Source organism: Schistocerca piceifrons, chromosome X (genome assembly GCF_021461385.2).
Source record: "Schistocerca piceifrons isolate TAMUIC-IGC-003096 chromosome X, iqSchPice1.1, whole genome shotgun sequence".
NCBI lineage: Eukaryota > Metazoa > Arthropoda > Insecta > Orthoptera > Acrididae > Schistocerca > Schistocerca piceifrons.
Window position 1 is genome coordinate 213,524,756 of NC_060149.1, and position 13,019 is coordinate 213,537,774.

Genomic DNA, 13,019 nt, shown 5'->3' on the forward strand with positions numbered 1-13,019 from the left:
CACAACACAACAATCATTTCACAATGACTACATATAGAAAGTTCTGTATGAAACTGCTGACATTAGCAGTTGCAGGACAAAAAACATGAACTGCCGAAGTCAACCGATGTCCACCAACCTCTGCCATGCTAGAACTAGGGAGCCATCATTCATCTCTTTGTGAACAGATCATACATCTGTCTTCATTTCCTTCAGTGACTCCCACTACACCTTGTTTCCATGTTTGCATTCCACTTTTCAGTCATTCTAGCTTCTCTACCACATTCAAACTTGTAACAATCCATGCTATGACTCATAGAAAATTGCAGTTTCCAAGGCTTTTCATTCTTTTCCTCATGTTCACCTTCTCACTGGCAGCTGTTTCCAAGATAGCTGAATAGCAGACTAATGCAGTGTCCTTGGCCAATGGGGAGATGATACTGATGCTTTCTCAATATATTTCATGTTTTTCTCAATTAAAGGTCACTTTTACTGTGAATACACTTTCTGTGTGCTTAGTCCAGCAGTTTTCTCAATTGCTTAGGGCATCCTAATGCTGTTGATCATCACTGATTCTCCCTGTTTTAGGAAGAGTTTCCCACCCCAATGACAAGATGATGTACTAAACCTCTACCATCTCTGCCACCCTTTTTGGACAAGGCTGTTGGCAGAAAAAATGTGATTCCCAAAATCAGAAGTCTTCCACCACCATAGCTGATGAGTTTTATTCAAAACAAAGTAGTGACTATGATCAAACACAGACCCCAAGACCTTTGAATTAGTAGTCAAAGGTGCTATCCACAAACCACTAAAAATATTACAAGTTACTGTAAGATAGGAGTTTGCAGCTATGAAAGGCATAATGGATATATGTGAAGCTTAACTTCTGAAGATCTTCTGAACTAGTATTAAGTATGTGTAAGCCTCAACAGTCTCAGCAACAGACAAACTAATATTAACAAAAATATTTTAGTAACAGTACAACTATGCTAATAACATTTCAAACACTCTTCTTTTTTCTTCAGATAAACCAGAAGGAAATGTCCCAATATTGCCAAGGGGTGTACACCAGTTTCCCTTCAGATTCCAGCTTCCAGAAAGTTCTCTTCCATGTTCATTTGAAAGCAAACCTGGCTTTATTCGATACTACATAAAGGTAATATGGACAACTGCAAATTAAATTCTAGTGAATGATGATAATTATTATGTAGAAATAAGAATAACTTTTTATAAATATTAATAATCACTCACATTAATGATCAATTACATTCAGTATAGTATAATCAAAAAATGTTGCATCACTACTCCACTGTAATTACCATTGCTATTTTATCAGAAATAAAACATTCATCAGTTATTATATGAAACTTTGTGATGACATATGCAACACAGAATATTAAAGATATTTACTGAAAAGAGCTAGTGAAATTATGGGCTCATTACTGAGAGACAACAAATAATTCTTAATTCCTTCTCAGTAAATGCAACATTCATTTTATTGATTCCATGTTATTTTCATCAGAGTTCATCATGAAATGAATCTTAAGAACTGCCATCATGCAAAAAATATGATGGGAGTGCACATGGTCGTTATAGACAACAGACTGAAGAAAAGTGTGCCTTAATGTAGAATCAATTATTAGCACACATTTGCACTTTAAAGTTTTATAACATTTTAGAATAGAGTTAACTACATTTAAAATGTAGAACTTGAGTCCAATGAAATCCTTGCCATGCTCAGTGTGAATCTAAAGTTGAATTGCCTCTGTTGCCAACAAAAGTTTATTAAATGGTCTGTGAACAGAAAAATACTCCCAGTGAAGATAGATAATGGACTAAGCTAATTACATAGGTTCAATAGACCTTGACTTTTAGAAAGTTTGATTGCATTCTGCTCTAGGAATCATTCCCTTGGTATATCTAGAGAAAAGAGAAAATGAATGGACTCAGATTTATTGGTTAGCAGAAAGCTAGAAAGCTTAGGCAATCAAAAAGTGAACAAAACCTCAAAAGAAAAAAAAAGAAGAAAATATGATAGCCTTCTGATGGAAACTGGTGGACAGTATTGGTCAGCTCATCAACATAGGCAATAAGCCTATTCATAAGCAAGAGTTGTCACTGAAATTCTTGCAAATGTTTCATGTTCAAGTTTAGCATTATGAACACTGGTTCAAGTTTTTCTAATAGTTTTATTCACACAAAAAGTAAGTTATTTTCACTTTTTTCTTGATGTCAATGTATTCATACATTTTTCAATCAATATTTTACAAGTTTTCTTGGCAGTGTGTTCCTGGATGTTTTTTTAAGCTGTTCATCTCCTATTTCTTGTATGACTTGGAAATCAGTATTTCACTTTTTTTCATAGTTTTGGCATTAACTACATTTCTTTTCCTTTCTTCTTGTATCAGGAACTGGGCTCTCAGTTTCCTTTAATACATAGATGGTCAGACAAGGGGCATTAAGAATAGCATGGCTTCAAGTACCAAGATGTGAACAGTTTGCCTGGAGTATAGTTGTCAATACAGGCTGGTCTGACAAAGGTGACACTGGGCTGGGGGAGGAAGAGGGGTCATTCCATCCCTGGGACACCAACTACTGAAAGGGGCCTGAACATGATACAACAAGGTCATCTGACACATTTGCTAAACATTTTTTTTTAAATATATGACTGAAGGAAAGGTGAATTTAATTTACAGAAGTTTCAATTTATGTTAGAAAGTAATGAGAAAGGGTACTCAAGGCACTTGACTATAGAGCAGCATGGTTTTCCCTTTTCACAATCTCAACAATGGATAAACACAGCACTTCATGAAGTATTGTTTGACTTCACAGAACACTACATGTTGTACCATGTGTACCACATTCTGACATAATGAATTTTTCCCAGTATATTTATTTATAAATTGTGTTACAATAAATGAGAAATTATACACTGCTAAACTACACTATGGAACATATTGCAGGTCCCACTTTTTACATACTTTTCTGATGTGTGAGTTATTTGCTGTGTACTTTTTATTATACAGCCAAATGATATGTTGTGTAACATAACTGAATTTCTTTTGTCAAAACAGTTGTTTCAAAGCACACTTACAGGCCTATCAAAAAATCTGACAGAGATATGTAGTATTCTTTGTAGTCTAGTCAAAGAGCATAGTGAACCAAATTTAGGGCCTATTCTGTCTCTCAAAGGGCCCGACAAAGGAAATTCAACTGCTGCCTTGAATTCGGACAATCTGGTTTTATCTCTTCATAGGAGAATGTAAGAATCTTCTACATTGAAGTCTATTGCAAAATTTGTCATCACTGGCATGACAAAATTCAGATCTATGAAAACATTTAGATTAAGGGACTGATCTCCTGTACACCAAAAGCCCTTAAAAGGTGTCTTGTGAAACTCTTCTAAAAGCACCCCTTACAAGAAAGAACTGCTACCTTATAAATAAGCATCTGTAATTGGTGAGGATGAAGCACCCAGGTGGATTGCTAATTTTTTTAATGTGGTGACTTTGAGCATAGGTGATAGCCTCCAGGTCTTCATCTCATTAAAGATTGTTAATAGAACAAGGTGTTTAGAAGAGTGATATGCAAATTTTATAAGGTGCTGCATCTCTTTTAAGAACTAGTCAGACTTCATTCACTCATTTTGTTAGGACTCTCCTACATTTTCTTTGGAAGCATCACATGCTGCCACAGAACTGTAAGAAATGGTGGAATAAACTGATGCCCAGAATTCATGCTGAAGATCATGGTCACACTACTTCACTGTTCAGCAGAAATGATTCACCAGCTTCCTTATTCTGTCTGCATTGTAGACCCCACATCTTACATATTTTTCTTGTTTCAGCACAGTACTGTCATAATCAAAAGTGTCTTTTCTCAACTAATGAGTAGAATCACAAATGTGAAAGCCCCTGTTCCAACTCATACCAGTCAATAAACACAAACTTTACATGATCATTACTTCCAGCAAGGAACTACAGCAAGGAATTACCTCAAGTATCACATGCAAGTTTCATCAACAGCTATGTAAATCCAAGGAAGCTGAAACTTTGTTAATTCTCCACATCTTAGAAATTAATTGGATTTAGCCATTTTGGTACTAATCAGAACAAAATATATCAATTTACATCGAGAGAAAATAACTGCCCAAATGCTAACCAACAACATACTATAGGAAAAATTGTGTGTGTTAGGATGTAGGAGCCAAACTGGGGTGCAGGACTCAGTTGCAATGTGAACCTACCTGTTGGTACTGCAGCTTTGAAGCTCATCCGCACATCCTCAGCCTGTTAAACTTACCTACCCTTACCTGCAGTGCAGTTGCTGGCATACTACACTCCAATGTATGAACTCTGTTGATGAATTACTCAAACACAACAACACTCTGGGAGAGGTTGGTACACCCATAATTGAACAGCAAACAAATCTGATAAAATCTTAATATTTATTTGTCTGTATTTTCTGGTACCAGTCAGCTTCATTTGTTTTATGTTTAATTTAGCATACAGCATTGGGTTTTGAGCATGTTCTCACCTTTGGGCATTTATATACATAGGAAACTGTTACTTAAAAATAAATTATCTTAAACCAAATTTACACAGAACGTTTTGTTTACTATTCACTGCTGTGGTATTTGGAGGGGGGGGGGGGGGGGAGCAGTGGTTGGCCATTTTGGCATCCCAAAGCAGCTTCATTTACATCTTTGGTACTCTAGCAGAGCTATTGTGTAACATAAAACTATTGCACTATTTATTTTGACACTGATTTTTGACGTAATTCACTATGCAAATTTTTCTGCACTATATATTTAATACAATATGGTGGTCTTACAGCATGTGGAAGAGTATTGACTATAGCATTTCAGTAATATTCCCAATACTGGCAGTCTGGTAATCATTTCTTTCATACCGGCACAAATTAATTCAGCTGCATTAGAATTGGCTGAAGACTACTGAACAATTTTGCATTTTTGAGTTTACTTATCTCATAAGAATGTTATCTCCATATTTTGTATTATGAATGAAAATTTCCATTTCTTCCATGATACCCATTCTTTTACTTTTTCTAATTTTTTGAAAAATTTCAAGGTTGTCTTCACCTATCATAGGGTGGCCTGTGTCTTCAATGTGTATTGCTACTGTTGATTTGTTACATTTATCCAATGTTTAGGATTCTATGTAGTCTTTTAACTGAGTTCTGAAATTTTTGCGTGTTTGGCCTATATAATATTTGTTACACTGGCTGGAGGTAATTTTGTAAATGCCAAATGCATCAAGATCTGTATCTGGTGGTTTTATATTGTGTTTAAGCTACCTACTTAGGTTGTTGGTGGTGCTGAAGCTGATTTTTACATCTGTGTTTCTTAATAGCTTTGCTAATTTGTCAGATGTTATATCAATATAAGGCATTTTTACATATTTAACTGTTGGGGTACAGTCAGTTGTGAGTGTAGTTTGATTTTGTTTGTTTAATTTATATTTTATCCGTCATGACATTGTATTAATGAGTGAAGGATCAAATCTATTGTTTAATGTGATACATTTTATGGTTTTTATTTCTTGCTGGAGTGCTGTATGTTGAACCAGAAATTTGTGGGTTCTGTATAGCATTTGCAGATTTATGGGAGGTGAGATGTGTAGAGAAATTTTGTATAGTGGTGTGTGTACCAATAGGTTTCCAGTAAACACTGAAAGACAGATTTTGGTTCCATTTTGGTAGTTTAATGTCAAGAAAAGGTATAGTGGTGTTCTCTTTATGCTCAAGGATGAATTGAATATTTTTATGGAGGCTACTGAATTTATTAAGATGTTTGTCACATCGTCATCTGTGCCATCATACAGAATAACGGTGTCATCCACATACCTGTCACAGAATTTAACTTTGGTTGTAGCACTATCTTTAAGTGTCAATATTTTATTCTCTATATCCTTGATAGCTTTTTTTACTATTAGGCCACTAAGAGGCCTTCCCATTGTTAGCCCTACATCTTGCTTGTAAATTTTGTTGTTGAAAGAGAAGTAATTGTGTGAGAGTACTAAAGTAAGTACATCTATAAGATTTATTATTTCTGGTGTGCTCATAGTCTTGTTTTTCAATAGGCACTTTCTTATTACCTCAAATGTTTCATCTACAGGCATAGTGCTGTACAGGTTCACAATGTTTAAGGCTAAAAACTTAGCTTCAGGTCGTACAGTCAGGTAATATATATTTGTAGTTCAGTGTCATTCAGTTCGGTAGGTGTACATTTATTACATCTATAGTGTGAAGTTAGAAGTGTGTTTATCAGAATTCATGGAGCTCATGTGACTGTAGCTAATTCCGATCAACATGACACAACTTCCACAAACAAAACAGTTATCTGCATATAAATTTACACTTCCAAGCTGCTGCAACACTGCTCTACTGTGTAGCATAAGATTTTTGGTCTCTGCAAGTGAGACTTAAGATGGCTATGTCAGGATAATTTAGCATCTGCTGTCATTAAATAACATAATATTCTTCAAGACACAAAAATAATCTAAATATACTTTCTTGAGTACAAGTATTTTTGTGACCTGTGCAACTTTCCAAACTTTAGATATAGATATGCAATCATCTGTAGCAGTAGTGTTTGATTGTTATATATAGAGCTAATACATCACTATACACTGGAAGGAAACTAATTGATATACTACCTGAACTGGAGGACTTGCTTTTATTAAGTGATTTAGACTGCTTTGCTATACGGAGGATATTTACTTCAAACTTACTCATGCTGACACCAGTTCTGGATTTGAATTTTGTATGTTTACTTCATCTTCTTTGGTGAAGGAATTTTGGGAAACCATATTTAGTAACTCCACTTCAATGGCACTGTTGTTGGTAACATTATAATTTATACAGCAGAGTGAATGTATTGATTGGGTCTTGCTGCTGGTGCACTTTTCATATGACCTGATTCTCTTTGTATTGCGGAAGCCATTAAAAGCATCTTGCACTGAAGGCCATGCTAAGTTTGAAGCATCAGTAAAACATCACCATCCTTGGAGATTTTGTATTCTTTTAAATTTGTGATGCATTTTCTTTGCTTCTGCAACAATTTTCAGACCTGTTTTGTCTGCTATGTGGCATCAGTACTGTCTTGTAGTAATCTATTCAATGTGAATGTTTCAGTTGCCACTGATACTGTTTCTTTGAATTTAAGCTACATTTGGTCTACTCTTACATAGTTGGTGGGGAAGGAGTGGACACTGTTCTTTAGGAATCTGTCAAGTGAATTTTTATTTGCTTTAGTAAATATATATATTTTGCAGCTACTTTATGGTAAATTTTCATGTTGCAGTGGCCAGTCTTGCTACAGTGAACTTGTGATTACTAATTCCTATAAGCATCATGATGCTACCTATTTACTGAGGATTATTTGTTGTTAAGAGGTTAAGTATGTTTTTGCAACCATTTACACTCTGAGTGGGCTCTTGAACTGATTGCTTGAAATAATTTTTGCAGAAAGTATTTAGTACAATGCCTGGCAATGTTTTTACCCATCACTAGGTTTGAACATGTATTTTTGGCAACATATCAAGGGTAAAATGAAGTCACCATCAACTATAATTGTATGAGTGGGATGTCTATTTGATATGATACTCAACTTTCCTTTGAACTGTTCAGCAGCTTAATCATTGAGCAGGAGGGGCAGGGGGAGGAATGTGAGGGGTGGAGGGGGTTTCTGGCAAGGGGAACCAATTATTATTTTATAAACTCTACCCATACTAACTCTCAGGAAGTATCTGCTTCAATTTCAGTAAAAGATAAACTATTTCTAACAGCACCAAACACACCACCATAACTGCATTTAATCTAACCATTCTGGACACCAATAGGTCCTCTGTAAAAATTTTGGATGAACTTATCTCTGGCTTCATCAGCTCTTGGTACCTATAACAATCTGAGCTGTTAGTGCTTCCAGCTCTGGTTCTTTCCCAACACAACTGCAACAGTCTACAGTTACACTACTGATTGTAGCTATATTTATCAGCATCCTGTGTTTCTCCTGCACACTCTCACACTGAAGTCATTTATGCACTTTGCTAAGGCCCTCTAACCTAAATACTGCCCAGTTCATTCTGCACAGCCCCTACTACTTGTGTAGATGTCTCCTGTATGTAGTAGACCCCTGACCTATGATGTAGAACCCAAAACCCCACCACTTAATGGCACAAGTTGGGAAATTTGTAACCTACACAGTACAGAACTGTCTGAGCCTCTGATTAAGATCCTCCATTCAGCTCTGTACCATAGGTCCACAATTGATCCTGTCGACAATGCCTATATCTTGCAAGCAATACTGGCAGTTTTTACCACTTTAGCTAGCTGCCAAAAATGAGACAAATCTCTTCTGATACAAAGCAACACACATCATTAGTACTGACATGGGCCGTCACCTGCAGTTTACTGCACCCTGTGCTCTTTATCCACATCTGGAATGACTCCTCCCAGTATGCACACATAGTGCACACTGGATTTCTCCGCCTCTTTGGCAGCCTTATCGCTAAGGGACCATGTTATATACCTAACAATGGAACTCCCAACTACCAGTAATCCCACCCTCTGTGAATGCCCAGGTATTGTGAACTGAGAGGCTTCCTCTTGAGCAGGGCAAGCAACTGCATCTGAATCAGTATCTTTGTCAGCTGCAGATAGCACCTGAAACCTGCTTTTCAGGCAAACTGGGGAGGCCTTTTGCTGGCTGCTACAGTTTGAAACAAACTCCTACTCACCCACAGATGAAGGTTCATCCTCAATACAGGCAGTAACCTTGGTGGTAACAGTAGTGAATTATGAGGGATGTGGTGGATGTACCCTGCATCCCCATGTGTGACACACTGGATTTCTCCGCCTCTTTGGCAGCCTTATCGCTAAGGGACCATGTTATATACCTAACAATGGAACTCCCAACTACCAGTAATCCCACCCTCTGTGAATGCCCAGGTATTGTGAACTGAGAGGCTTCCTCTTGAGCAGGGCAAGCAACTGCATCTGAATCAGTATCTTTGTCAGCTGCAGATAGCACCTGAAACCTGCTTTTCAGGCAAACTGGGGAGGCCTTTTGCTGGCTGCTACAGTTTGAAACAAACTCCTACTCACCCACAGATGAAGGTTCATCCTCAATACAGGCAGTAACCTTGGTGGTAACAGTAGTGAATTATGAGGGATGTGGTGGATGTACCCTGCATCCCCATGTGTGACCCCCCACAATAATGCCCACTGGCAATAGCCTCAAGCAGCATGACTGAAGCCAGCACTACCTGGAGCTGTGAGCAAACTGTCACCAACTCAGTTCACATCTAAACACAGCAATCTAGTCTCTATCCATACTGAAGATGGCAGATCTATAGACTAGACAGATACTGAAGCGTGGAACTGTGAGTGCAAACACACTGCTGCTGCAGAGATGAGAGCAGCTATCAAACTAATGAGTTTTACACCATAACTGGCTATTCACTCAGAAACAAACAGCTGTTGTGGTAGAAACAGTAGAAATATACACTACACAGTTGTTAAAACACTGGACTGTGCTTATTAGATATACACAGACATGCAAGAAATGTAAGAATTTAGACTAAAATGCACACAATGTATAAAAATAAGTTTCTTCTAGTTATTAGAAGCTCACTACAACTCACAAACAAAACACTGTGCTTTGATGTGCTGCTGCATAGATGGGAGTTTCTGCCCAACTAACTCACTACTTTCTGCACCACAGTAAGGCTGGATGATGGTTAGTGTAAATCATTTCTAATTCTAGTATTATACGTATGAATCTTACTGTAGTTTTCACACTATGATTGATTGTTGCCAACAACCTCCATAAGGGAGTAAATGAACCAAGCAGCTGCTATCAGTCTGCCCAACTATTTAAAGAGATGTCTATAAGAGGTTCTAGAGTGGACAGCTCATACATGCATTATCCTTACTAAATGCTTCTGTTGGTGATGACTGTACGAGTGCCACAGTTACTGATATCAGGATTAGTGATAAAAGATTAGAAAATTAACTAAAATCACTCAACAAATTAGATGTGACTGGATCTGATAGGGCATCTAAACAATTCTTTATAGACTATAAAACAGAATTTGCTTCTCTTCCTGTAGCTGTTTATCATAGGTTGCTCGAGCAATGACTTGAAAAGGTGCTGGTTATTCATACTATCAAGGAAAGTAATCAGATAGATGAGCTTAACTGTTGGTCTACAGACTCATGTGTGCTATAGAAATATGGAATGCATCTTATACTCACATACTATGGCATTTTTAGCGAAGTCTTCTAAGTCTGAATCAACATGGATTCTCAAAAAACTGATCTCATGAAACTCAGCTCTCTCTACTTACCCATGACATCCAGAAAGCAATATATCATGGGGCACAGGTTAATGTTGTGTACACTGACTTACATAAGGCACTTAATACAGTCTTATATTGTCAATAACGAATGAGGTATGAGTTTATTGAATATTGGACAAACTTTTTCATTGGATTGCAGACTTCCTTGCGATTAGAGCTCAGGATGTCATTCTTAATGGGGAGAATGTGGCAGACAGAAAGCAGCATTGGGTGTAATCTAAGACATAATAGGACCGTTACTGCTTCCAAGATCCAGCATAAATCAGAATTCAACTGACAAACCTTCAGAGGTTCTTCAGTGATACTTTCTGAGTATTTGGGTATAAGGGAATAATGGTCTCCCATTCTTTATTGCAGAGTAATTGAATTTTATTTGGTTAGCAATGGATTGGTCATGATGGTCCTGTTCCATAGCCAGCCCACTCACCAGTGATGACACACGTGGACTTCTTCTTCTGGGGCATGTGAAGAGCCTCTAGTTTTTGAGACTCTGATTAATACTCACATGGACCCGAGTACTGGAATTATCGCAGCTGTGGAAGAAGTATGTGAAACTACTGGAATTAGTAAGCTTATAAGACTGTCGATGGTGCATCACTGTAGACTCTGCCATGGGTATGGTGCTCAAAGTTTGAACAATACCTGTAAGGAAACAGTTCTGCATTTCTTACATATTGTGCTGTACACTGAAAAAAAAACAGACTGAACACACTGTAATAAAAGTGTACGTCTTTTGTCTGAGGGTTGTTGCATTACTATGTGTCGTGTGTTGCACATTTTGGTTATTTTGTGTTACAGCCTTTTTCACTGTTGTGAAGGTATTTGCATAGAAATGAGGGTGATTGTGGTGACAAACTGAATAAATCATAATTACAATATTACTTTGTAATGAGCCACCAGGGGCTATGGGTCGTTTATATAAAATAGCCGGAAGGTATACCTGAACAGCCTCTTAAAGTTTGTCAGTAGGCATCTGATTCACCCCATATATAAATAATATTGTGGGTAATATCAGAAGCTACATAAGACTGGTCACAGAGGGTGCTTTTGTGTAGAAATCATAGTCTGAGGAAATTGTAGCAAAACACAGGATGATCTGGAGAGGATCAGACTTGGAGACATGAGTTTACCCTCAAAAGAAACAAATGTTATGTAGTATACATAAATGGCCAGAAGGATCAATTATTATTTCATTACATGGCTGGTGGACCCATTATAAACAGTTTAAATCTTTAAATATCTTGGAGTTGTGTTTCAAGTAGAGTAAAATGGAATAATCACATAAAACTAGTTGTAAGTAAAACAAATGCTACACTGAGATTCACAGCAAGAATTGAGAAGAAGTGTAATTGGCTTAGAAAGGAGGCAACTTACAAATCCCTCATTCAACTCATTACTGAGTTTTCATCACCACTCCAAAGCTCATGCCATGAATTACTGATAGAGGGGATCTGAAGAAGAACAGCACATTTTATCAAATGTTCATTTACAAAGTGCAAGAGACTCACAGAGATGCCCATCCCACTTTAATGGAAGATGCTACAAGAGAGATCTTATGCATTATGAAGAGACTTACTTGCAAAATTCCAAGAACAAAAAGGGGGAAAGCTACTATAGTACATGGGATAGACTGCCAAATACTGAGGGATGATTTGTTGGGTGTATATACAGATATAGACATAGAATGGTAATAGGTTTCCTGACTTGAAATAATGTGCCACAGAAATATTGAAACAGCTGATATAGAAAAGATTCAAAGTATGACCTATATCACCTTGTAAAGATTTATTAAAAAAATTCTAACAGCTTTCAGGGAGGAACATATCACTTTCACTGGAATGTGACTCTTAAGCTTAGGGTAGAAACTGCATGCACAAAAAGGTACAAACAGTTCTTTCCCTCATACTCTTCCTCTGCTTCAAGTGCACATAAACTTTAATACAGTGCTCTACTATCAGTCTTACCAACTGTTCTGGACATCAGTTTGCTGCACAAACTTCTCTTCAATCAATTACTGTCATATAATTTTTCTTCATATTTATTTTATTTATTTCATTCGTGTTCTACTATCAGTCTTACCAACTGTTCTGGACATCAGTTTGCTGCACAAACTTCTCTTCAATCAATTACTGTCATATGATTTTTCTTCGTATTTATTTTATTTATTTCATTCGTGTTCTACTATCAGTCTTACCAACTGTTCTGGACATCAGTTTGCTGCACAAACTTCTCTTCAATCAATTACTGTCATATAATTTTTCTTCATATTTATTTTATTTATTTCATTCGTGTTCTGTAGACCCATTAGTGATAAATCGCTTGGGTGTAGAACGTGTCATTTACATAGATTTGAGACATTTGTTTGTAATAATAGGTTGTACAATGAATAATATATTACATAGAAAAAATGTTTACATGAATTGTTTTTTGTAAAAAGTTACAAATTACATTGAACAGACTTACAATAGATCAAAATTAATTCACATATTCTCATACATAAATTCATCCAGCGAGTAAATGGTTTTAGTTAGAAGATACTATTTAAGTTGATCTTTCAAAGTAGGTGGATCAGTAACTGCCATTTTTATTGCCTGAGGGAGAGCATTAAATATTTTTATGCAAGAGTAATGTATTTCTTTTTGCACCATACTTAGATTC

General features: G+C 36.7%; 1 protein-coding gene across 2 annotated transcripts in view; it reads left to right on the forward strand.

Moving 5' to 3' along the window:
- The window catches only part of LOC124722101 (arrestin domain-containing protein 2-like), a 219,647-nt gene that overhangs the window by 106,224 nt on the left and 100,404 nt on the right, over nt 1–13,019 (forward strand). For both annotated transcript variants that reach the window (XM_047247298.1, XM_047247299.1), the window contains exon 5: nt 1,005–1,135. In XM_047247298.1, coding sequence (XP_047103254.1) covers nt 1,005–1,135 — 131 coding nt within the window. The remainder of the gene's footprint in view (nt 1–1,004; nt 1,136–13,019) is intronic.